The following is a 27,994-nucleotide window of genomic DNA, read 5'->3' as shown; positions in this document are numbered from 1 at the left end:
GGAAAGGTATGCCACCCGCCTCCTCAATCTCCATTGTGAACTGGATACACTTGTGTTGATTGTTGAGATGACTTAGGAATTTGACCAGTTCGTCTTTGCCATGTCGCCAGACGACGAATGTGTCATCAACAAATCTGAACCAAGCAACGGGTTTCAAAGGATACGTATCTAGTGCTTTGGTTTCAAAGTGTTCCATGAAGATATTACATGTTATTGGGGAGAGGGGTGAACCCATTGCCTGACCCTCTTTTTGTTCATAGAATTTCCCTTGCCATTTGAAGTACGTAGATGTGAGGCATAACTTCATAAGTTCTACGATCTCATCGCTTGTCATGCGTGTTCTGCTTTTAAGTGTATCATCATCACGCAAGATATCTCCTATAATCTTACTAGCATCATCAATTGGTACATTAGTGAATAATGATACCACATCAAAACTGACCAATAAGTCACCTGGTTCTATGGGTATTTGCCCTGCCTTTTCAACAAAATGTTGCGAGTTCTTGATGTAGGAAGTGCCTTTCCCTGATAAGGGTGTCAATATATCCGCTAGGTGTTTCGCTAAATTGTAGCATGGTGAATTGATTGAGCTGACAATAGGTCTAAGTGGCATGTTTTCTTTGTGAATCTTCGGTAGACCATATATACGTGGAGGCACAGTGTGCTTAGGTGTTAAATGTGATGCCTTTTTCTTATCAACCTTGTTCTGTTCCTTCAACTCAGAGATGGCCTTACCTATCTTGCGTTCAAGAGATAGGGTGGGATCTTTCTTCATGACCTGATAAGTATCGCCTTCAGACAATAAGTTGTTCATTTTCTCTTGGTACTTATCTTTGTCCATAACAACGGTAGACCGCCCTTGTCTGCTGGAAGGACAATTATGGAATCATCATTCTTGAGTGAATTCAACGCTTCTCTCTCTTCTCGAGATATATTTGGTTGAGGAACTTTGGCTTTCTTGAGAACCCTGAGAACATCACTTCGCACTAGGTTGGCTTCACCTTCACATAAGTCTTTTAAGCCGTGTTCGGTCGCCGCTATTAACTTTTTGACCGGAATGCTCGTTGGAGTTGGTGAGAAATTCATGCCTTTGCTTAAGATAGCATTTTCAGATTTTCCCTACTACTTTCATTGCGGACTGTATTTTGAGGAAAGTCACTCTTATTTCGCCAATCCCGCCTTAGGATGTTGACCGGCAGGTTTTCTTGTTTTAGACGGGCAAATTTCTGAAGATGTTCTTGCTTAACACGTGAGTATGTTTTGTCGGCTGCTATCTTGGCCACACGTGATACAGTTTTAAAATCCATTTCATTCATATTATCTTTAAGCCAATTGTACGTTTGATTTATTTCATTGGATATACGTTGCATTTGCTGTCGATTTTCATTAATCGTGGCTCTGACAATCACGTACATTCAGCAATCACGTACATTCAGCACATCACGTACATTCAGCAGATAGGCGAGATCTGCTTGTTTCTGTAGACAAGGGGCAGTCTTCAGCAAACGGCTCTTTTCAGAGCCACCAAAACCTTTATATTAGCAGATAGGCGAGATCTGCTAGTTCTCTGTAGACAAGGGGCAGTCTTCATTGAACGGCTCTTTTCAGAGCCACCAAAACTTACAAAATCAGCAGGTAGGCGAGATCTGCTAGTTTCTGTTGACAAGGGGCAGTCTTCAGCAAACGGCTCTTTTCAGAGTCATCAGTAGACAAGGGGCGGTCTACATGTCTCATTCTTAGGTACTTTGTCCTGAAGAAGTCAGAGCTACTCCTGACGAAAGCTTGACAGTTCTAAACTTGTCCGACGGCGAACCCGCTAAAAACCTACTAATTGATAAGAGTATTCATTTATGCATTAGCATTACGTTGCACTATTAAGGGAGGGATAGGGAGCTCAATTATGACCCCTACCCTCAGATATGTGAGGAGGGGGCCGGGAGATCATCTTTTGTGTGGTTTCATTAATAACTTTCCCCACCCCAGGGATACATTCATGGCATCTTATACCCACTAGTGTGACCATGGAAGAAAGAGATGAGAAGGAACCACAACGACTTCGATCGGCCAAGTTTTAATCCGCTTATCCATTGACGCATGAAAAGAAAAGCTATCAATGGTACTTACTTTCATGTATGATCCATTTACCGCGATCGATGCTTGGCGAAATCATTACTGGAAAAAAACTATAACAAACCCATCCAAGAACAAACAAACGCTACCCAGAAGTAAGATTATGGAATTTCACTGATGCTCTGAACATGTATAGTAGCTTTGTTTTGGGATCTACAGTCAAACTGTTTTCTTGATCGTGTTGTGTAGAAAATGTCCTTTAACACATCAAAAAGGTCATCAAAATCGGCCGTTTATTTGCTGAGTTTCAGCAAACGGCTCTTTTCAGAGTCATCAGTAGACAAGGGGCGGTCTACATGTCTCATTCTTAGGTACTTTGTCCTGAAGAAGTCAGAGCTACTCCTGACGAAAGCTTGACAGTTCTAAACTTGTCCGACGGCGAACCCGCTAAAAACCTACTAATTGATAAGAGTATTCATTTATGCATTAGCATTACGTTGCACTATTAAGGGAGGGATAGGGAGCTCAATTATGACCCCTACCCTCAGATATGTGAGGAGGGGGCCGGGAGATCATCTTTTGTGTGGTTTCATTAATAACTTTCCCCACCCCAGGGATACATTCATGGCATCTTATACCCACTAGTGTGACCATGGAAGAAAGAGATGAGAAGGAACCACAACGACTTCGATCGGCCAAGTTTTAATCCGCTTATCCATTGACGCATGAAGAGAAAAGCTATCAATGGTACTTACTTTCATGTATGATCCATTTACCGCGATCGATGCTTGGCGAAATCATTACTGGAAAAAAACTATAACAAACCCATCCAAGAACAAACAAACGCTACCCAGAAGTAAGATTATGGAATTTCACTGATGCTCTGAACATGTATAGTAGCTTTGTTTTGGGATCTACAGTCAAACTGTTTTCTTGATCGTGTTGTGTAGAAAATGTCCTTTAACACATCGCACAGGTCATCAAAATCGGCCGTTTATTTGCTGAGTTTCATCTTTAGCAAATAAGGTAAGATTTTGGTGACTTTTCGATGAAAAATAGATGCAAAATGTTCTTAAATAATGCACAATGTTCCGGTTGAGTCCGGTACATGAAACTTGTGTAATTTAATAGTTTATATGTGTATAATCGTAACTAGCTAACTCGTTTCAGTGCCAAAGACTGCCAACTCTGAGAAAAAAGTCATCAAAGTTCGGGAAAATTGGGCGAAATGGAAGAAAAGATGTAGGCCATCAATGACCGATGATCACGTCACCAGAGAAAATCCTATAGAGTGCTTGCACGGAAGGTCATTAGTTCAAATCATCCTTCAGACACGCTCCAGAAAACATGCAAATACATACAGTACAATACCAATCACCTATTTAACGCGGGGTATTGATCAAAGTAAATCCTCATGAATAACAATGTCAATTAAATGTCGGTAAAGGGAGTGGACAAAGTGAATGTGTTCGTTGTGGTTCCTTCTTATCTCTTTCTTCCATGGTGTGACGTATAGACCAAAACACACATCACGTACACAACCCCATCTCAATATGTGACTTGACCTTAACCGTGGTGACATTTGAAAAATGGCTTCAAAATCGAAATTTTAGCCTCCCATTTCCCCCCTCCCCTCAAGATGTGGGTGATAGCGGATGTTTGTAATGAGTGAAGTTTGTCTACAATGTAGGGAACAAGTGATGTAATGAAAGATCAAGCATAATTATCAATAATATTATCATCATATCCTATTACCGGCTATTAACCTGTGTAAACCCATCAAGGATCGTAATTGACAGTGACATCAGAGTATCAGACGCGATAAATTCTTTTTATCTCTGTCTTTCATTACACCTCAGTAGTACAAGAAAAGCACTCTAAAGAAACAATAATGGATCCCCAGTTATATTCCATTATTCTTTATTGCAAGCAATTCAACAGACACATACAAAATATCTTGTATGAACCTAAATACAATACATATATTTCTTTGCATCTTTAATGGCTGGGGTATGAACGTTTGGACAGTATTTATTTTGGGACATTAGAGCACATCAGACATATCGAATTGCATTCTGAATACGAAGAATGTCATTCTGATATCAAATAATTTTGATGTTTTGAAATTAGCAATTTAATACACATTTTATGGCAAATCATTAAAATTGATATTTTTGATATTTAACAGTACTTGAAGTTAACTTTATAAATCTGATGATTTATACTTAAATTGTATGTAGGTGGGATGAAAAGCGAACGATCAATTGATGATTTTGATATTTCGTATTGAAGATATGGATTTTTTTTCCAAAACACCAAAAAAAAATTTTGGAAAAAAATCCATATCTTCAATATGAAAGGTCAAAATTTTCAATTGACCGTCGGCTTTTCCTCCCTGCTACATACACTTTAAAATATGTCATTAGATTTATATAATTACTTTGAGGACTGTAATATATCAAAAATTTGAAAAATATCAAATTTTTATAATTTGTCATAAAATTTGTATCATATTGTGATTTTCAAAAATGAAAATTATTTGATATCAGAAAGACATGCTTCAGATTCAGAATGCAATTCGATAGGTCTGAGGTGCTCTCATGTCCCACAAAAAATACTGTCGAAACACAATAAACGCTCATTTTAGATCCCTTAAGGAGAATTAAAATACCAAATAGGCTACTATGGATAAAGTGCACTCTGAGCAAGCCTCAAAATTGAAGGAGTCCACAAAGGCATTAACATGGCCTCCTGGCATTGCCCTTAGAATGGCCTTGGTGCCCTTCAATGTCAATGTATTCTTCACTACATATTGCTCACTGACCTTGAGATGCAAAATGATAAACAAGATATACTGTATTATATACTTCATTAATATATTCTTGTTCATTGATTGGTTAAAACTGGATCACATGACCAAAAATAGTTCTACCATCATCAGTACTCCTATCCGTAAATAGTACCTCTAAGCCGTAAATAGTATTTTCAATGTCCCGGATGAGCCGTAATAAATAGTACCTCCAAGCCGTAAATAGTACTTTTGACCATGCCTTCCGTTAATGCGCGCACTTCGTTCGACGGAACAGTTCACGCACGCCTTGAAACTGTCATAAGCGTGATTTTGCGCTGCTGTAATTGGTTTAGGCGATTTTAGCCTATTCGATTTTTTTGAAGGGCAAAATATAGGTTGTACTTAAATTGGTCGTGCTGTTCACTCAGGATAGAAGCTGGAGAGTCCAAACGTCAAATAATTTTCTTTTAACCAATCAATGAACAAAGAACATATTATTGAAGTATATAAAACAAATATATACTGCCTTTATTCGAAGTTCTGGTTAAAACTATGGTCCCTCGTTGAGATCAATTAATACTATTGATCTCACCTCGGGCCCATAGTTTTAACCAGAACCTCTCATGGCAGTATATATTTGTATACTGTTATTTCTTTCTCATTTTGCGTTCTGAAATTCTGAAATAGAAGTACAATTTTTACACTTAGCTTTTTAAGAAAAACCCTTAATTAATAGACTAGGATTGATTTAACAGACCAAGAAGGCAAGCCCAAAGAGAACATACTTAGAATTGCCCTGTGCGGAACATTATTATTGGCCATATTGGTTTGTCAAAGTTGGAGATGAAAATAGGGTACCTCCAGCATTTATCATCAGCGTTACAACTTACAAGGTTTGTGCATATAGCAATAATGTGTGATTTGCATAAAGAATAGATTCCTATTTAAATGTTTGTTTTCACTGATCACATTATCCCCTTTTAATTTCGAGCCAAACAAATGAGGTATGACGAAGAAAATTGCGATTTCATTCCAGCGCCTACAATGTGTGTACTACGCTCGCCGATCATAACATGTAATGTTGCACGGAGCATCGCGCTCGAAGTGTGTACACATAAGAGCTCATAAGCTGACATCCATGGGAGATGTTAGCAAGCAGTCAATCGATGAACTCTGAATACCCGGTTTTAATATAAAAAGTTAAATTTTACTGTTATTAAAGCACTTCAGGCTTAGTCTTTTACGTGGTATTTTAGTACACCACTGTGCATTATAATCATGAAAAAAGTAGAAATCCGAGTAAAATTGAAGGCGTCGCTGTGAAGCAAATCACACATTATGGCTTTAATGTAATCAGCACAACACACTACTTGCAACGTAATTGATAATCCAAAGGCATGCTATTTTGCCCTTCATAAGCGACACACAAATGGAGTTTGTTCGCTTTGGGTCTAAACTCTCCAATATACATGTACAATACGCTATTCCAATTGAAATCCATACACCCCCTGCATGACCTTCATCTTCTACACAGGGAGTGTCAATTTCAAATGGGCTTACCCGAATGGGTGATTGGAAATCTACAATCCTGTGTGGGAGATTAAGGTCATGATTGTAGGGGGTATATGGATTTCAACTGGAATAGCCCCATCATATCTCTGGTGAACCACTGACAGACCAAAATCAAGCTCATTTCTTAATAACACAGAGTCAGCCTGCTACCAGCAGAAGCATTGCAATCTAATGAGTGATACTGCCAATGCCTGATAACTTTGAAGTCCACTGGTAGCAATTTGGTCTTTGTTTTGCTTGTTTACCTGCCCGACTCACTAGTGGCCAAAAAGGTAAAGTACTCTGACCAGGTCTTGAAGAATCCTATGCCGGGCAGCTCAGGACTATCAAAATTAGATGTCGTTTGACCAATAACAACAACACATCTCTGCCCGGTGGGCAATTAGATTTAAACTTACAAATAGTATTATTGAAACTAATCTTTGTACATGAACAATAAAGTGTCCTTCAAACAGGGATGTAAATGGGCGACATATCCATCATCTGGTCCTTGTACAGGTGGTCAAAGGCTTGCGTGCAGTATTGAACATTTAGAGGGGTTTGTCCTGGGAATACGCTGCAGGGTATCACCCCTCCAAAAAAATGTTGGCTCTTTTTATGACAAATTATCATCATCCAATTCCGGAAATGAAAAAGAATGTGTTTTTTTTTACATTTCTGGATTTTTTTTTCCGAATTCTGGTAATTTCAGGAAGATTTACATCCCTGTTCAAAAAGAAATACCCCACACTGTACTTGTCTGACGACCAAAACTTCTTAAGGTTTAAGGTGAATGAATGTATGCAAAGAGCCGAGCAAGTAAAATATCAATTTGGGCTTTAAGTAAAGTGGACTTGCTTGACGGGCAATTGGAAATTTTGAATTTTAAACTGCCATTATTTTAAAATCATAATAATTATTACTTCATTTCATACTTAATTGCAATTCTGGGTAAAAACCACATGTGCCTGCTAACGGTCAAAAAAATTTTATCGCATGAGGTGAAAGGGCTTTGGTAGTAGGTTACAAAAGTCACATCAAAATTCCTCCGAGCTTGTTGCCATAGCAACGGCAGATTTTATGATTTTGGCAATTTTTGCTTATTTTGGGGTGAAAATAAGGGAAAATATGTACTTTTTTTGAATCGCTCCTGACTTTATATTTGAGGTCACATTAAAAAAGCAACCTTACCACCATAAAGTAATATCTTTGTGCTTTCCCCAGATGCAAAAAATATTTCAATAATATTTCCCTATGTGCAATTTTAGGGCTGGGCAACATTGCCAATTTAGCACTTTTGAAAAAATGCAATTTTTACCCTATCTTTGAAGTCTAAAAACTTATTTTGCTTGAGCACCTAGAATTATTTCCTCTTTGTTGGTACTTGGGCAGACATTGCCCCTTCCAAATTTGGTAAAAAATCTCTGGGGCTATTTGACCTGTAAAGCCAGTGTTGCCAGAAAGTTTGATAATTTTCAAAAAATGCATTTTTCGAAATAATGCATTTTCTACATATTAACTCATGTAACCTTTAATACCACCAACTTAATTGAAATATTTGCACACTTTGCACACATGATTAGACACACATTGCAACGGAAGCAACACTTTGAGGCTGGGGACCAGTCCAGTCCTGCAAAAACCGGTATTGCCAGAAAATCTTACTTTATTAATCCAAATTTCCAATTTGTGCGGTTTACAATTATTTATTCCGTGAAGGTTATACTATCAATGTTAGTTCAATATAATGTGCATTTAAACATCATCTGATACAATAGAGGTTCAGACACATGGGCAAGTTTCTCGACAGGTGGCTTAGTAAGCCTTAGGCTTAGGTGACCTTGCGGATACTAAGCCTAGTTTGACCAAAAATAGTAATTATTACATGGGAAATTTAAAAATATGCATCTTGGAAAGTGTATCAGCTCCAAAATTATTTAGATCCAAAAGGTAAATCACAACATTTTTCTGTGACCTATGGTTTTTGACCTATGACCTCTTGGAATTCATAAGTAGGCCTAAAATGCAGGTTTTAATGATTTTGGTCATTTTTGGCAAAAATTGACCCTTTTTAACCATTTTTAGCCATTTTTTGTATTACAAAAGTTTAAACTATACTTAACTTTATTGATAAATAGGACTTCTTTAATTTTAGGCTATTGAGAGAATTCAACGAGTATGCAGTTTCCATGGCAACGCGACCATGAATGCTCATTTTAAGCAAATATCTGTAAAATAGAGCTAATATTTCCCAGTAAAATTAACAAAAAATGGGTTTAAATGGCTGTTTCCATGGAAACTGTCTTCTCTTAGAATTCTCCTAATAGCTTAAAATGTTATGCCAATCAAACAATTTTTGTAGGCTTTATGATAATCCTGTTAATGATTTTAGTTTTAAAAAGCCAAAAATTTGTAAAATGAGCGGTCCATGAAGCCTTTCGTGGATAAGTTTTTCCCTATTATTGTAGGCCTATAAATGGTGTTAAACATTATTGACAAATGCGCGAAAGCAGGAGCGAAAATAGCCACTTGTATATGATTACGCAGGGGTGTCAGAAGTTGGAAAATTTTGTAAAATGAAAGTCCAATTCAAGCCATTTTGCAGATTTTTGCATTATTTAAACAACCCAATTTACAAACCTTGAGACTCGCATGCATAGATCGATGAAGTCAGTATGGAGTCCGTCTTAATACTGACTTTGGTGGCAAAGTGTAACGGGCCCTGCATATTGGCGAGTCCATAGTAATTTTCACATGCTTTTAGGACGAGGACCCGTCTTCAAACAATGCTTAAAATAATCGCCTTTCCTCCCTGTTCTCTTCTCTTTTTCCCCTTCCCCTTTCTCTTCTCTTCTTTCCTGGAAGGCTAGGAGGGCGGGTCTACCCCGAATCCCTGCATGGGCCTTGGTGGGGATATGAAACTACATTCCATCAATGCCCAATTGGGCAGTAAGAACACCAGTTTGGTGCAGACGGGACCCAGTAATGGCCGACTGAATTGTGACCATCACTTGGCTCAATGAATTCTTCTATCCCGGTCTTCTATAGGCCCACTTTATTCGCCCCTCAATGTGGACCGGATGTGACCAAGATCAAGGCCCACATACATAAATATTTTTCTGGTATGCAGGATTTGGTAAATCTTTAGATCCTTCATGTTTTATTATAAAGACCATCGAATGTTATCTTCCACAGTTGATCACATCCTTACATCCCTGATCCTGGGCATCCCGGGAGGAGGAAAAATGTAAATTGTGAGTCTTTCAGGGCAAATGTTAAACATCAGACCTTTCAAAGGGAAGCTAGCTTTAGTAGGGACATGGAAGTAAGAGAGATCTTCTTTTGTGTCAAATGTTATTTAGGAATTTATTATTCACAATTAAATTAATCAGAGGAATTTTGAAATTTGACCCGTGCATGATGTTTGACCTGAAGTGACCTCTGCTGTATTTTTAACACGTTCCCCTTTCGGTTTATATTCACCAACTTTGAGCCCAATCACAGGTATTTTAAATTCAACCCCTAAATGACCTTCAACCTCAACATCCTTTAGGGTAATATGTATTATATCTTTTCTCCCTCCCACCCAATGATCATACCATGATACTTTGATACCACCGACATGATAACATGATACATGGCAATTTTAACCAAATTGATAGCATGTACACATACGGATATAGATTTATCTTGAGGATTGTGTTAGAAACTAGGGGAAATGGGGGAATAGGGAGTGTTTTAATTGCAACAGCCCATCAGGCCTCTAGCTTCATCACCAGTTGGATTTTTACTTGCATTGTAAACATGATAAATATTGTCTGCACGGTTGTTTCGATGTGAACACATGTCATGTTACCTTTCCACCCTGGACAACAGGTCCTGTATCAACGTAGAAGTAGAAGTCAAATTGAAGGCATCGGAACAACAAACGTATGTCTAAATTTAGGGAAGAAATTAAATAAGGGTGTCAAATAATGCAAACGTCAATATTGATGCCCCCATGGGAGTTTGAAGTTTTTATTGTGCGTATCATTCATTTTACCAGGCTACATTTTTAAACAAATGCACGCATGTTTTGACGAACTCAAAAATTACGGGTATGGGTAAATTAATTGTCATATAATCTGGTAACACCATCAAAACCTGTTTGAGATGGTTGTTAAAAAGGGTCCATTTTTGCCAAAAATGACCAAAATCATTAAAAACCTGCATTTTAGGCCTACTTATGAATTCCAAGAGAGGTCATGGGTCAAAAACCATAGGTCAAAGGAAAATGTTGTGATTTACTTTTTTGATCCAAACATCCATCTTACATGTCTTAGTAAGCTGATACACTTTCCAAGATGCATATGTCATTTTTCAAAACAATTTCCCATGTAAAAATTACGGTACTATTTTTGGTCAAAACTAGCTTAGTATCCTCAAGGACGCCTAAGCCTAAGGCTTACTAAGCCACCTGTCGAGAAACTCGCCCATGTGAATCTCTATTGTATCAGATGATGTTTAAATGCACATTCTATTCAACTAAACATTGATAGTATAAAATTGAGCGAATAAATAATTGTAAAACGCACAAATTGGAAATTTGGATTTATAAAATATGATTTTCTGGCAATACCGGATTTTGCAGGACAGAACTTGTTCCCAGCCTCAAAGTGTTGCTTCCGTTGCAATGTGTGTCTAATCATGTGTGCAAAGTGTGTAAATATTTCAATTAAGTTGGTGGTATTAAAGGTTACATGAGTTAATATGTAGAAAATGCATTATTTCAAAAATGCATTTTTGAAAATTATCAAACTTTCTGGCAACACTGGCTTTACAGGTCAAATAGCCCCAGAGATTTTTACCAAATTTGGAAGGGCAATGTCTGCCCAAGTACCAACAAAGAGGAAATAATTCTAGGTGCTCAAGCAAAATTAGTTTTTAGACTTCAAAGATAGGGTAAAAATTGCATTTTTAGCTGCGGGTAGCAGCTCTATAAGTCACCATGTCTCTCCGTCTGTTAGTCTGTCCGTCCGTCCGTCCGTTAGTCCGTTAGTAACAAACGCTAAAAAATGCTGTTACGTCTACATTGTTTGTCGCATGGCTATGATACTCGGTGAGGGGAGGGCCTATACCGCCCCATACTGGAAAAGAGTTTCATCCGAAATTTGGGAAAATGAGGGGAAATTTGAAGAGAATTAAGGAAATTGAAAATTTTTTAATTTTTTTCCGAAATTTTTTTTGGAAAATTTTTTTCCTAATTTTTTTTTTTTTTCCAAATTTTTTTTTTCCGAATTTTTTTTTTTTTAATTTTTTTTTTTTTAATTTTTTTTTTTTTCCTTTTTTTTTTTTTTTTAATTTTTTTTGAAATTTTTTTTCCAAAATTTTTTTTTTTAAATTTTTTTTTTTCAAATTTTTTTTTTTCCTAATTTTTTTTTTTTTTAAAATTTTTTTTTTCCCGAATTTAACTTGAACCTGCTTCAAAGACACCAACACTGCAAAATTGAATTCCTTGTCCCGCAGCGACCGCTACGGATCCGACGGTACTTGTTTCAAAAGTGCTAAATTGGCAATGTTGCCCAGCCCTAAAATTGCACATAGGGAAATATTATTGAAATATTTTTTGCATCTGGGGAAAGCACAAAGATATTACTTTATGGTGGTAAGGTTGCTTTTTTAATGTGACCTCAAATATAAAGTCAGGAGCGATTCAAAAAAGTACATATTTTCCCTTATTTTCACCCCAAAATAAGCAAAAATCGCCAAAATCATAAAATCTGCCGTTGCTATAGCAACAAGCTCCGGAGGAATTTTTGATGTGACTTTTTGTAACCTACTACCAAAGCCCTTTCACCTCATGCGATAAAAAAATTTTGACCGTTAGCAGGCACATGTGGTTTTTACCCAGAATTGCAATTAACATGTCAAATAATATAGTCTCCTATTCTCCTTGAAGTTATTATTGGTGGAGTTAGATTAGGTTATAAATCTTTGCAACTGGACTTACTGTTTTTGTTGACTACAGTATCACGTCATATCTCTGACGCTTCATCAGGCCTAGTGATGTGAATTGGCTCTGTGTTATTGACCTGTGGCGTCACATACTGGTAGGATAAAGACGTCACACTGGAACATAGAGTTTTCCTGATCGTTGGTTACGTAGCTGTGAATACAGGTTGTGGCGTAGTCCCCCAACTTTGATTCAAGTTGGTTCCTCCCTGCGAACATATATTGCTTCCTTCACCCCTCTTTCAGGGTTAAGTGTGATTCATCCTTTATCGCACCTCAAAGTCAATAAGCATACTTTTCAGGATAAAAGGCGTTATGAAGCTGCCAGAGAAAGAACGGATAGGTGTAGTTTGAACAAAACAGTAAGTCCAGTTGCAAAGATTTATAACCTAATCTAACTTTATTCAACTACCTGGATGATTGAGAATATTCATAGATTTATTATTGGTGGGTTATCCCATTTTTTCATATCTTACGTTAAGGCCTACCATTAAAACAATCTGTTACCAAATGCAGAATTATATGTGATGCGATCAAGCAAAATCAGTCGGAACTCGGAAATATTGATTTTGAGATATAGCCAAACAAGGAACTATTTCCTCATGTTTCCTCTTGTTTTGGAAACTCTTTAATTGCACATATCTTTGGAAAAGGTTTTTCAATTTTAATGGGGTTTTTTTTGCAAAATCCAGGTTAGTAAATACTTTTTACTATCCTATAAGAAACTGAAAAAAGAATCCGAGTTCCGACTGATTTTGCTTGATCGCATCACATATTACCCCACGCTCCAGCAGTTCTACATTACAAGCAAGAAGGTGTATGAACAATGTCCTTTACAAAAGTATATTCTTCTGGTGATGGTTTGTTACCAATTTTCCCATTAATAATTCACACTATCTAAACTAAATATATCTTGGGTGTAAAATGTTACTGGGGTAATGAGAAAAATATGAGCTTTCTTCTGATATCAAAAGTTTCGAAAAGGTACATTAAAGTGGGGATGAGGCTATTGATCAGGTCAGGTCACATACCTCCAACTAAATAAATCTCGGCTTAATTAAATCATAGTTTACTTTCTCATGGCCCTGGGAGGCAATCTTGGGGTAGGTGTTAGGCCTGTTAGCATTTTCTACTTTCTCATGGCCCCTGGAGGCAATATTGGGGTAGGGGTTATTGGACCAGCAGGTGGTGGTGGTTGCTTAATAACTTTCACTTTAGTTTTCTTTGACAAGCCAGCTTCACTCCTCATGTACCTTGTCATGTACTCCCGTTTAATATTGATCCTAGCCATGTATTCCTCTATCATCTCATCCGTAAGTTCCTTAAACTTGAATTTCTCCAGATGCGCCTCCCACAACTTGCGCTTCTTCTTCTTGCGACGAGTAAGAATCAGACGTGTCAAGTACTTCATTCGCTTCCGTAGCTTCTTGAGTTTGTGCTTTCTCATCTTTTTCCTTCTTATCAAAATGATATTAGTTATTTTTGCCTGTTTAGTTGACTCTTCTCTAAATGGAGGCATGTCTATGATGTTGTCCATATTTCTTGGATCTTCAATTTCTGTGTCCGGTACAATAGTTGGGCATTCTCGGACTACATTATTCACAGCTGGATCGACAATAATCTGTTCTATCAATTCATTTTTAACATGAGCTGGTAATTTGTATTGTACATTTGGCAGTGGTGATAAATACAAACCAGAAGGGAGAGGCGATGCTACTGATAGCTGTGAAATCTTGTGCTGGAGTTCTTCCACTGTCTTCGCATAAGAGCTTCTATTGACTCTAGATTGCGTCACTTCCTTGCTAGGTGTATGATGGGATGTATAGACAGGTGCATGCTGGGAAGAGATTTGACTGTCATGTTTATGGCTCATATAGGAGTCAGATAGACATGCAGTGGTTGTATGATACTTCAACTTGAGCAGATCTGTAAGAAGAAGATAAAAATATATGCCAAGAATTAAATGTCTGCTGAATACACTTCTCAAGTTGCTGGTAAAAGGTTTCAGATATATTGTATATGAATTCTATGAAATAATAGCAAATTAGCAATTGAAATTTGAAATTGCTATGACCTGTGTTTACTACATGCCAGTTTTGCAAAAAAACTTTTTATACATTTTTTAGGCCATAAAGAAAAAAAAACATGTTCTATATGCTTAACCAACTCGAATTTTGTGGGGTTTTTTGTTTGTTTGTTTTTTGCTGCATGCAATTACAAACAGCCAGATTTTGGCTGATGTGGATTGATTTCTTACAAATACAGGAAATTTTCAAAATATGTTTGTAAAAATTTTTTTTTTCAGATTTGTCAAGCTTTCTGTGATGACTGAGGGTCATTTAGCATCTTCCAGAAAAAAACACCTGACCGACCCTACATGGCAAGTCCACCCACCTGTAGACAGGGTTTTTATTTGTCAACTTAGTCCTCTTTTACCAGCTAAATTTAAAAAGGATGTTGTTTCTGCTGAAAAAAACATATCAGTGATCATGGTTCAGCAGTATTTACAGGTCATAGGTACACAACAGTCCAGGGACTGTGTGTAACGACAGCTCATATAAAAAAAAAACAATTGGCCAAAATCTTTGTGTTCTTTTTTGGCCCATTTAAGCATTAAAATTGCACATTAATATGCACATTTGTCCCAGTTCAGTTATTGTGCAATTTTGCCCAGTGTGTCACTGAAAGCTGCTGAAGGAGGGAGATGTCACTGGGATGAATACTTGTCATTTTGCAGGTACATTCACCCCGATTGAAAAAATCCCAGGAAGCAAGCTAAATTTCCCACAATGTATAGCATGTTTTTATATACAAAAAAAGACACAATTTCCTTCCAAATACCAGAATTTCCCTTCAAACACCAATATTTCCTGGGAACGAGTTTCCCAAATTCCCCACTTTTTCAAGCCATGCCCCCTCCATTCAGAAAATCTGGCTAGGCCACTGCTTCTACTATATATCACTATGTAATGGACTTTAATTTGATTATTTTAATCAATATTGCGGCTACATGACAAGTCTGAATGACTGGACATACACTTGCTAGGCATTTGCACCTGTAGAGTGGCTAGTTTCTACTTACTATTAGTGTCCTTGATGTGATGTCCACATAACACCCATCTCATTATCCACCGGCCACTCAACTGACTTGCCATCCTCAGTTTACCTATAGATACAGATACAGAGAGAAACACCCGAATTAGAGAATTAGCAAATATGATTTACAAACAAATATAGAACTGAAAAATCAAATTTTTATTAACTATACATTGATATAGGCCCCTTGTATTGGTGAAAACCCTAGGACTTAAATTTGACACTTGAGGTCTCGGACTCAGACAAGGACACTGAGGACTCAGACTTGGACATCAGAAATTATTAGGGAATAGTCTAGGACTCGGACACCTCGGACTGGGATGATGAGGACTCGACTCCAACACTGACATTGGGTGTGGTAACCATTTAAACAAAACATATCCCAGGCATTAAATTCCCTGAAAACACTCTTGCACATAACATACAAAACCACAAACTCACTAACTTCAACTTGCACTACTCACAAAATAAACAAAAAATTAATTATTACCGATCCTGCAGAATAATTTACATAATCGTCAATTTCATGGAATCCCGTTGCTGAAAATCGTAAAATTTCACAAAGAACAGTCAAATGCGCTGTGGATGCGCTTCATAAATCACAGGTGTGAAACTGACTTTATACCACTCGCTCGCTTTTACATACAAGCGAAGCCTCATGTCACTGGGGCATGACGTCATGGATGTGTGCAAAATTCCGACGGGCGCCATATAACCTGTTTTGTGATTGGTTGCAAAAACCATTCATTGCCTTTGACGGTATTAATTTATTATCATTAATTTATTATCATTCACGATGAACCAATTAGATACGAAGACATACTGGGCAGGACACTGATTACAACATCAGCAACTAAGAACGATGCGGGAGCTGCAGTTGGAGGGGTTGGAATCCTACTGAACAAAAATGCTAAAAATTCACTTGCCAGTGTGAGATCACACAACAGCAGAATTCTCATCGCAAACTTCCAGGGTAACCCAGCAACAACTGTCATCGTTACATATTGCCCAACCAACGTAGCTGATGAAGACATAGTAGAGAATCACTACGATAGTATGAGGAGAGCCATTGAATCCATCCCAGCTCATAACCTCTTGATAGTGATGGGCGATTTCAATGCTAGAGTTGGACTGGAAGACACTAAATTTACATACCATGACACCACCAACAGAAATGGAAAGTACCTTGTGGAACTAGCAACAGAGAAGAATCTCATCATTGCAAACACACAGTTTCAAGCAAGAAAGCTGGAAAATTATGGACATTTACAAGCCCAGGAGGCAATAAATACCAACTAGACTATATACTCATACGAAGAAAATGGAGGAACAGTCTGCAGAATGCTGAGGCATACAACACCTTTGCTAGTGTGGGCTCCGATCACAGAATAGTGTCGGCAAGAATAAGACTAAGCCTCAGGAAGAGCAAGACTTTACCAAGGAAGAACCAGTTCGATTGGAAATCCCTGAGCACTGATAGAAATATCCAAAAGATGTACACCATAGAAGTGCACAACAGGTTTGAAATCCTTGAAGACATGGAGGAAACAGCCACGGATAAGTACAGCCGATTTATCGCTGCCAACAAGGAAGCAGCTGAGAAGATCATCCCTGCAAAGAAGCGATCTCGAAGGGCAAACTTTTCTCGTGATCCAAGAGTCATAAAGGCAAGAGACCATATCAGGGAGAGGCGATGAGGAATATCAACTGGACACTACTGATTGTAAAAGAGAGGAGTACAAGAAGGCGAAGAAAAACCTTGATGATGCATACAACAAAGTCATCGAGGCAGACCTAAATGGCAAGTTGCAAGAGGTTGAAAGAGCGCATGTCAACTCCAAACATGGTGAAAGTTGGAAATTGATCAACGACATCACTGGTAGAAAGGCATGCAGTACAGGTCAGTTGAAGGGAAATACACAAAGTGAAAGGGTCACCAATTGGTACAACCACTTCAAAGGTCTTCTTGGAAGCCCTCCTGACATCGATGATGAGGAAGAAGAAATAACACCAGTTTTAGACGAGCTTGATATTAAAGTGTGGCCATTTGACAAAGAAGAATATGAAGAAGCTAAAGCATCTTTGGTTGAGGGAAAGAGCTGTGGAGAGGACAACATACCTCCAGAAGTGCTGAAGAGATGCAACCTAGATGACATTGTGTTAGGGTTCTGCAATGACGCACTTCTCAAAGGGAAGAAACCGGATCAATGGTCCATACTTAATATTGTTCCTATCCCTAAAACAGGAGATCTTAGCTCCGGAAACAACTACCGCGGGAGCAGTCTAACCTCCATCGGAGCCAAAACCTACAACAGAATGATACTTAATAGGATCAGACCTGAAATTGACCAGCATCTGAGAACAAATCAGAATGGATTTAGAGTTGGTAGAACGACTGTTGGACACATCCTTGCACTGCGTGGGCTGATTGAAGAGGTAAAAGCGCATAACCTGCCAGCGATAATAACATTCATCGACTTCAAGAAAGCTTTCGACACCATCCATAGAGGCAAGATGTTGAAGATACTCCATGCCTACGGAATTCCTGAACTCATTGTTGAAGCTATTGGCAACATGTACCAAAACACAAAAGCCAAAGTAATATCACCAGATGGCGAGACAGAATTGTTTGAAATCTTAGCAGGAGTACTTCAGGGGATACCTCGCCCCATACCTGTTCGTGATTGTCCTCGACTTTGCACTGAGAATAGCTATTGAAGGAAATGAAGAGGAGCTAGGATTTCATCTGGAAAAGAGACGAAGTAGGAGAGTTGGCCCAGTCGTGGTGACAGACTTTGATTTTGCTGACGACATTGCACTGTTGTCTGAGGAAATACACCAAGCACAAGAACTGCTTCATAGAGTGGAGACTTCAGCTGCTAAAGTGGGCCTGAAGATGAATGGAAGTAAAACAAAGTATATGTCCTACAATAACAGGAGAGAAAACATCACAACAAATGAGGGTGTGGTACTAGAGGAGGTAGATGACTTCAAGTACCTAGGCGCTTGGATGAAAAGCACTGAAAGGGATGTAAAGTTACGTAAAGCAGCAGCATGGAGGGCGTGCAGTAAACTTAAGAAAATCTGGAGGTCAACTCTTACCAGGAGTTTCAAACTCCGAATCTTTGCTGCAACAGTGGAGTCAGTGCTGCTTCATGGATGCGCAGCATGGACCCTCACCCCTAAACTTGCAAAGGGTCTGGATGGCTGTTACACCCGCATGCTAAGAACTGTTCTGAATGTACATTGGAAGGAACATATGTCAAATGCAAACCTATATGGAGATATTCCCAAAATAAGCCACAAGATCAGGGAAAGAAGAACCCGGTTTGCTGGCCACTGTTCCAGAAGCGAGGAGCCCGCATCAAAAATGGATCATTGGATACCCAAGCATGGGAGGCGGAAACCTGGAAGACCTGCTCTGACCTACATTGACATTCTGGAAGATGACACTGGACTGGAGGCAACAGACTTCAAGACAGCAATGGAGGACAGGAAGTTGTGGAAAGCCATCACAGTTCGAGGACACCACTCGAATTAAGCAAGTAAGTAAGCAATTTATGTGACCCCCATGTGACCCCGCCAGTAAAGTATGTTTAACCTGATTGGTTTACAAAACTACTTTGACAATTGCTAAGCCAGTCAGCGTGCTCGAATGGATGCTTAACAACCTCGTAGAGGTTTTTGAGAGGCGAATTCACGTGGTGAACTGGTGATCCAGCGATCGAGTATAAATTCAGCTTGACAACTGCTCTCGCAGGTGCAATAACAATACATGGACACATTCACTGACATTTACACAATGAATTTAATGAATTATTTATAACATGCATCGGCTGGATTTTACGATCGAGGTAAGGTTTTCGGCCTGTCCCTGCGTGAATATCCTTAGTTTTCAGCATCAAAGATGCTTGCGATGACCAGTTTTTTGCGGACACTTTGATAACAGGTAACTTTTATAGGTCAGGGTAGAAACGATACGGTAGCTGTACAATTGGACAAAATATACATTTTGCTATAGGCCTAAAATGTTATGCACAAAAAATTTGTTTCCGTACATTACGCAAGTCTTGGGATGTGATACACATAAGTCAATGGGTCAACCGGGTTGTTGTCTAGTGCATTGATCAGCCAATGAATAAGCGTGATTGTTTATTTCTTCTGTGTGTAGTAGTAGTACGGTCGTCTACGCTTGGCGCACAGCTTGGACCACGGAAGTAATAAAAAATCAACTTTAGTCTTTTTATCTATAGATATGTCTTTAATTTCATTTACAATGATTTAGGTAGGAATGGCCATAGCCATACCATGCATAATGTGCATACCGGCCATGTTTATCGTGTTTATATTTACCATTAAAAATAAAAATTCAAAACTTTTATTTTTTGAGAATCACTTTATTTATTATTCTATTACCTCCACGACCCATTATTCAAAATCGCGCACTGTGATTTGTTGAAACGCGTCACGTGAGAGCCCATTATTCTGCAATAATGGGTCAAGCGCCGTAATACATTCTACGCACAGCATTACGCTTGGTTACGCGTGCAACATTTCCGTGATACGCGCTGTCCAGCTTGAAGTAAACAACTTAAAATTTTTGTGCCAAAAAATGATATTTTCTCTTTAAATCGCACTATTTTCTGGTAATAGAATAGAAATAAAGGGTGCAGCATTATCCTTTACATGCAAATAATGTGTCCTCGGCAGTAAAAACGTTTAAATAATGGGTTCGGCTGCGCCTCACCCATTATTTACGTTCGATCTTGGATCTTGGATGCTATACCTCCAAATACTCCCTGCAGAAGTTTTAACTGGAGGTGTGATTGAGAGGTCTTATTTTTGGAGTCGGGATCCTCCGTCGCTACATTCAGCCTGGGCAGACTTGAAAGCTGAATTTGTTTGATGAGTAATGGTGGATGCAGGCAAGATGTTCCACTCTCTGGTCGTTCGTGGGAAAAATGAGTTGATGAAAGCGTCGGTGTTGGTTATGCCTGGTCGAGCACCCTCACAGACCCGAACGTAGTGAGGGTGCTTGGTATATCCGCCATGTTTCAAATCCATGGATGGCCAGCATAATGTCCCAGCAAATTTAAGCTTTATGAGAAGCCTATTTTGGTTGCAAAATGAGAACACAGAGTGGCTTATCTTTAACCCACATTTTCAATCTCTCATGCCAGAGGTTAAAATAAAACGATCCCTAACTAATTATCAAAAGATCGTAAATTTAATTTCTTGAAACGCGTGCCGGCGAACGATTTGTTTACAAGTAACAATCCTTGTTCCGACACCGATACCGTTCATTCGGCTTCATTCGGTTTCATTCGGCAAACCACATGATCACTCAGGTGAACTAGGATTGGACGATAGATTGCGCGTTAAATTTTATCCAGGTTACCGGGCCATGCATAATGGCGATACTCGCATCTTGGAAATATTTTTCAACCATGTTGCAAAATGATCGGAAATACACCATCAAGGCGACTCGATCGGTAAGCATCATTGAAACTAAGCAATATTTAGTATTTCTTCTTTTGATTTTTTCGATAAAATTTTAGTTTACAGTTTTGATTAGTTTGATGAGAGTGGATTTCAAAACCAGTCCACTAGTAGACGTTGTAATTGACAGTTTGACATTTCTGCCGGAGGATAATGTGAATCCATAAGATGTGGCGATCAATTTCACGATTAAAATCTTTCCTTTGGGGCGATTTCCATTTCTTGCTATCATTTAAAGGCTGAAAGCATCAATACTAAAGATAGGATATCAGTCGCTTGTGCAGAAATTATATGTTAACATTGGATTCCATTTCTTGTTTATTGTTCACTGTATGGAAAAGCCTGTTCTGTCTTATCTTGTATTGGTTGTATTTCCGACGCATAGGTGTTGGTCTGGTAAATTTGGTATTGGTTGTTGTGTCCTCTTCTGGTCCGTTCTGTCTTTCATGCTTTGGGGCGATGTATTTGGTGTGGTCAATGTCCATGATGCCATTCTCTTATATATTAATGATATTCAAGACCATATCCAATCCAAAATGAGACTCTTTGCCGATGATAGTATCCTTTATAGAGAAATTGCCAATCCAGAAGATCATGCCATTCTTCAAAAAGATCTTGAAGTTCTCACCGAATGGTCATCTACCTGGCTGATGTCTTTTAACATCAAGAAGTGTGCTGTCCTAACAATAACGAGGAAGCTTAACATCAGCCACCACCTTTCTCTGGTGAGCCCCTTGAGAGGGTAGATCATCATGACTACCTCGGTGTGACCATTTCGCATGACCTCCGCTGGGACGACCACTGTCACAAGATCAGACAGAAGGCTAGCCGTACACTTGGACTACTACAAAGAAAAATAACACAATGTAAACAACAAGTGAAGGCCAAGGCGTACATTCAAGCCCTTGTTCGTCCGCAGTTGGAATATGCCTCTGAGACGTGGAACCCATACACCAAAACAGGAGTGGACCAACTTGAGCAAGTACAAAGAGCTGCAGCCCGCTTTTGTGTTTGGAGATTACCAAGAACAACATCGGTCACCCCCTTATTACCACCTTGGGGTGGGATCCTCTCCACACCAGACGCCTACTTTCTCAAGCTACAATATTCTACAAAATCCACTACCAACTCATAAACATCAGATTCCCACCAGGCATTCATCCTGCATCATTCATTGGACGGCATGACCACCAGCTAAAGTACTCCTTGCCTGAAGCAACTATAGACCCTACAAATTCTCATACTATCCACGCACAGTTAAGATCTGGAACCAGCTACCAGCAGCTGCTGTACTCTCTCTACCACCATAGCCTTCAAGGAAGCCGCCCTGCCTGCCATCAAAGGGATGCGGGTACCTGTGGGTTCCAGTCTGCTGTAGTCACTATACGCGGAAAATGGTATCAATTAACAATCCACATGGAAATTAGGAAATCATGATTTCCATGACATGGCCATGTGCAGCAGGTTTTTTTACAACAAGTTACTTACTCACCAATGTCTTTTGTTGCTAAACTTGATAAGGAGAAGTCCTTCTGTAAGAATATCCTTTTAAAATAACAATTTGGTTGAAATTTGTTGCCAAAATGATGTATAAATGTTTTAATTCCACAACATAAATTCTTCTGATCAAACTTGCCACCATTTTCATTTGGCAAACTACAGCCTGTAGGCCTTTATGTACAGCATGTTGCCTAATAGACTGTATCAAGTCTTTACAAACAATTTATTTCTTTGATGCACTTCACCGAACATGTGCTTTTCAATACACTGGTAACAGAGATTTCATACTCACTGAAAGAGCTTGGCTTAGGTCTGCCATGTGTATCACATGTTTGGTGTTGGCCAATTAAAACATGACATGCTGTCATCTAGCCTTGAGAAGATTAAAGGTGTTGCTTGGTCATGCTTCAAAACATCATTATGGGTGGGGAAGAACAGCCTAATCTATAAATGTGGTTGGTCAAATTGACTTCTTGTAATATCATTTGCTCCACATGAGGGGTTTAGCACTGACACTTGGGTGCAATATATGGAAACATTTATCAGTCTACAAAATATAAACATTCTGAGACATGAATTTGACAAACTGGAATTTGGTTTTTGCTGAACAAAAGTAAGTAAACATTAGGGATCATATTTTTCAAAAATGGAATATAGGGTTTCATTGTATTTTGAAAATGATGGGTTTGTGTAAATTTTCATAATGGGCGCAGTTATCCTGGTTTTGAAATATGTAATTTTTGACAGCTCCTCCATGGATATCCATGTACACTGTCTTTGTATACTGCTTATTCGTACCCATGCTGTGCATGGGTACGAAGTCATTTGTATATGTAGTCACCATACCAGGCTTTTTAACGCACCCTCGGTTTCGTCTTGTTTTGTCAACTTTGCTTAGTTCTTCACCTTATTCTTCACCTGCACCTTTATGGCTCTGACGCTGCACCTGCACCAATCCCAGTATAGTATACAAATATTGACTGCTATGAGGGGCATGGTTAAAATTATAGGCCAAGGTGATCTCAAAACCATGACTATGCCCCGAGGCGTGGCCGAGGGCATAGTCATGGTTTTGAGATCACCATGGCCTATAATTTTAACCATGCCCAATAAAAAGCAGTCAATATTTGTTTTATACAAATCTTAAGATTCTTGTCATCTGTTTGGTTAAAAGCATCGATTTTGGGAAGAAAAATTAATAGTTTCAATGCGAACGGCACACAGATTACAATCTGCGATTTCTGCGTATTTGTAGCGCGTGAAAACATTAACGCGTGCGTAATATCATTTTACGCTGGGAAAACGCGCAGTTTGATCGTGGACGCACATGACGACCGGGTCCATAGTTCATTTCCATGGACCGGTCCATAGTTCATTTTGCGGGCATAGTTAATTCAATGACTGCACTTTCAACCAATCAGATGACAGGAATCTATATATGAGGTATATAACTTCATCTAGCTGCAAAGGGATCACCGCACTGAAGACTGAAGAAGGATCTTGTGGAAGCAGGAGATTCTGTTTCTAAGGCAGCGCAAAAGCGCGAATCTAGCCAGTAGCTGCAGCATTCTGGACTTTTTCAAGATCAGTAATGTTTTTGACAGTGTACGGATCCCACGCTGCAGATGTGTAGTCCAAGACACGCTGCAGATGCGTAGTCCAAGTGTGCGCGGACCATGCCCATGCAATGCATGCATGCATTGCATGGGACGTTTTTACGTTTAATTTTACTGCCGGCTGCCTCGGACACATTATTTGGGTGTAAAGGATAAAGCATTACCCTTTATTTCTTAAATGCATATCATGATATACCGCATACTTTACAATTTATACTTACTCCGTTTATCATTGGAAAATGTGATAAATTGCTTCCTGTGCCGGCATTCGATCAAGGTAAAAATTCACACGCATGCGACAAATCAAATCTGCCGAATTCTGCACTAATTGTGTTTCTATAAAATAAAAGACAAATAAAATTTGTTATTATTTCATTGCATGTCAAAAAACATAAAATGTTTCACTCTTGTAATAGGATTAACGTTGACTTACATGATATCCTTCGATTTCTTGGTTGATGGTGAATTTTATTCTTATGAGTGAGTGATTAATGTTTTGGTAACGTGCTCCTTATTTTAAAAACAAATCACAAGGTCAGATAAATGACCTTTGGCATTATTAACCAATAAAAATATTATAAACCAAAGGTCTTCTCTGGTTAAACCTGGTTAATGCCAATCCAGGGCAATCGTAAAATTATAGATGCGCAATTATTGCGCATCTATAATTTTACGATTAGGCCCCCTAATACTGGAAGGGTAAAAAATAATTGGAAAGGGGGGGTGGAAAGCCGAGAGGGGAGGCGCAAGCTGACAAGCCGAGAGGTGGCGGGGGCCGGGGGGGCAAGCAATTATTGTCACACATTCATACCTCTGACACTCCTCTGCTTCTGGTGCCACACCGCCCGGCCACACCGTCGACTTTCGGATGCTCAGTATACCAATTTTTCACCATTAGGCCTACCCAAAAAACGCAAATTTATAGCTTTTGTTACCGGTACTGGCTTTTGAAACCAACAAAGTTACAAAGCCATATGGAACCAGAAATTTAATTTTCGAGGCGGTTTTTGGCTCTCATCCAAAGACCCAATTTTAAAAAGGTCATAGGCCTAGGCCTATTTTCACCCAATGCTCCCTAATGACACTTCAAAGTGAAGTAATTTACAAACAATTTTATTTATTTATTATTATTATTATTATTTTACACTTAACGCGCTGGGATCACTGAACATGCTGAATGGGAAGGTTTTTGAATTAATTGGGTTCCCCAAAATCTTGCATTTGTAACTTGAAGGGGAGGGGGTAAAGATCATTTTTGGCACATGAACAGGGGGTGTTGGCGCGCACGTAGAGGGAGGTTTCGCAGATCAGTGGCACTTCATGAGAACTTATTCCGGGACTTATTCATCATTAAGTTGAAAATAAGGCTTATACTTGCAAAATAACAGTACATATATAGGCGTATATTACATTTATAAGTTTACATTTGTAATAAATTACGAAAGCAATTAAATTTTCCCGTTGTCAATTTTAATTATTTTGTTGTCGAGTGACGAGATGACTCTTTCATTCAGGGATAACTCCGATATGGCAAGCCATTTGGGTCATATTTAGGTGTTGCTTCAACACAATGTGAGATTTCCACAACATTTATAGTTTTTTAGGGTTTTTTTCGAAATTTGTCCATGCGCATTGAGATGTATTAGGTTTTTGCGCTATAAAGGGTAGTTTATCAAAACATTTTTATAATAAATGATGGAATTTTTACCTCAGCGACTATAAATAAATAATAATAAATTTCGGATATAGGCCTATATAGCGCCTTTTTCCAGATCTTGAAAGGTTCAAAGCGCTGTAGGGGAGAGCGGGGAGTGTTAGGGTAGGTTCGCCCACGGCACGTGATTCACTACGGCCATCGGGGAAGTTGGTGGTGATGGAAAATTAGGTGACATAGGTCATTATAAACTTCTCATATTAGCTACGTGACATAATTATTATGTTCATCGAACTGCAACCAAAACAAAAAAATTACACCAAAACGCAATTTTTTCTTACATTAAAGGGCAGGTCTATAGCAAAAAACAAGTTTATCTCTGTTCGAAGAGAATAATTATTACATTACAAGTTGACACTTGCTGCAATTTTTTTATGCGTATTTCTCCTGAAAAAGGAGAAATTGTGTGGGTAAAGTTCAGCCTCGTACGTGTTCTTCCCCCGTTTGAAGCGTAGGCCTATATATTATGCATATTATGCAAAATATTAATAATTATACCATTAAACAAGATAAAACTACCGAAAAGCAAGTTATATGTAGTATCAGTATTACTCATACCCTCGTTTATGTCCTATAAATCCCCCCGAAGTTTTAAGCAAATATGTTTTACCTCACTTTATAGACCCCTACATTTCACACTGACCCCGACCCCTGCAATAAATTTAGTAACTCCCCAGAAGAAAATGAATGCCCTAATATACTCTTGCTGAATGTTTGCATTGAATATGTTATTGTTATTATGTAATAGGCCCTATTTAACTTTAACTGGTGCAAGTTCGCCACTTTGCAAGTTTTTGTTTGCTCTATCCTGTTGCTATTGTAAGGCCTAGTTCTTGTTGTCATATATAGCCAAGACATATAGGGCTTTCTAATCAGGTCATCCCCAAACTTAAAATTGACATCGCTAGGCTGGTCAGAAAAAAATAGGGCGAACACTCCCCGCTCTCTCCTATTCGCTGCCATGGTGAATCATCACAATCAGATCGCATAGACCAGTTGCAGCCGAACCTGGCGCAGACCTTAGACACACTTAGATTGTAACATCCACCAATTTTCTGTGCAGCTCCCCAAATTCCATTGGGTGAAGAGTTTTTGATACGGCCAAACAACTTCGGTAATCACCGATTTTTTGAAAGCAGGAGGAAACCGGAGATCCCGGACTGCCTATGAGCGAGCATGGAATCGGGATAAACCAAATGCACTGAACCCGCGACCTCAGTGCAAGGCGAGGGAACTATACCGGGTACCGCAGCGCTCTCCAAAGTCAAACATGCATGCTCCAGAGGCATGTAGGCCCTATCTACTTTAATTGAAAATATTTATAAGTAGTCAAACATGCTCCTGGAGTATGTACTTAAATTGAAAATATTTATAAGTCAAACATGCTCCTGTACCATATGGTTCAGGGCCATATGGTTCTGGACCATATTATCGGGACAAAATCGCACAAAAGCCCCGGTCCCCGCACTCCATGCATCCGCGGATATTCATGCTCGTCGAAAATTTCGCGAAATAAGGGGTGTTTTCAGATGAAGAAACGCGATTCGCGAAACACACAAAAAAGGGGTGTTTTTTCAAACCATGTGTTCGCGAAATTGAAAAAAAAGGGTATTTCCATCGAGCAGCCGACGCGTTTCTGCCAGAAAAGAGTATATTAGAAATATCATTTGCGTTTTAGCGAAAATAGGGGTATTGTCGAAGGGCAAATAATTCGCGAAATCGCTAAAAAAAGAGGTGTTTTTCCCCTAAAAACTTAGCGAAATGAGATGCAAAAGGGGGTGTTTTTAAAGTTCACCAACAAGCATGAATACCCGCGGATGCACGGAGTGCGGGGACCGGGACAAAAGCATACTGGTACGGCCATGGTATCTTGAACCAATGCGTTATGATCCAAATGGCTTGCTATACACGCTATGGTAAAAGGTCAGTTTTAACCCGGTTTAGTGGTACCTCCACTACATTATTCAGCATCACATGCATTATAATTCTGTTATTGCCTGAAGGTAAAAATCAATCGATTTCTTCTATCTTTGGCTGTGTGCGCATGTATGCAGCAGGCCTTTCCATCTCATATGGAAAATACGAACTACACGGTAACAGTCAACGTAAATATGTTGGACAAAATATCGCTCAAGGTAAGACAATTCTCAAGCAAAAAAATTGCTA

The 27,994-nt window shown here is 38.9% G+C and overlaps 2 protein-coding genes across 2 annotated transcripts in view; one reads left to right on the top strand and one right to left on the bottom strand.

Annotated features, from left to right (window-relative positions):
• Positions 1 to 12,823: 12,823 nt before the first annotated feature.
• On the bottom strand, positions 12,824 to 24,648 carry LOC140161215 (uncharacterized). Its single transcript, XM_072184667.1, has 4 exons — positions 24,548 to 24,648; positions 24,336 to 24,450; positions 15,486 to 15,569; positions 12,824 to 14,329 (listed from the first exon to the last, which is right to left on the bottom strand). Exons 3-4 carry the CDS (start codon positions 15,556 to 15,558, stop codon positions 13,533 to 13,535), a joined length of 870 nt encoding a protein of 289 aa, XP_072040768.1. The 5' UTR covers positions 15,559 to 15,569; positions 24,336 to 24,450; positions 24,548 to 24,648; the 3' UTR covers positions 12,824 to 13,532.
• Positions 24,649 to 27,788: 3,140 nt separating this feature from the next.
• Positions 27,789 to 27,994, top strand: part of LOC140161214 (type-1 angiotensin II receptor-associated protein-like) — a 51,919-nt gene continuing 51,713 nt past the window's right edge. The window contains exon 1 of the mRNA XM_072184666.1: positions 27,789 to 27,963. Coding sequence (XP_072040767.1) covers positions 27,877 to 27,963 — 87 coding nt within the window. The 5' untranslated portion in view covers positions 27,789 to 27,876. The remainder of the gene's footprint in view (positions 27,964 to 27,994) is intronic.

The sequence above is a fragment of the Amphiura filiformis genome, chromosome 9, assembly GCF_039555335.1.
Source record: "Amphiura filiformis chromosome 9, Afil_fr2py, whole genome shotgun sequence".
Lineage (NCBI taxonomy): Eukaryota > Metazoa > Echinodermata > Ophiuroidea > Amphilepidida > Amphiuridae > Amphiura > Amphiura filiformis.
This window is presented reverse-complemented; position numbering and strand designations above follow the sequence as displayed.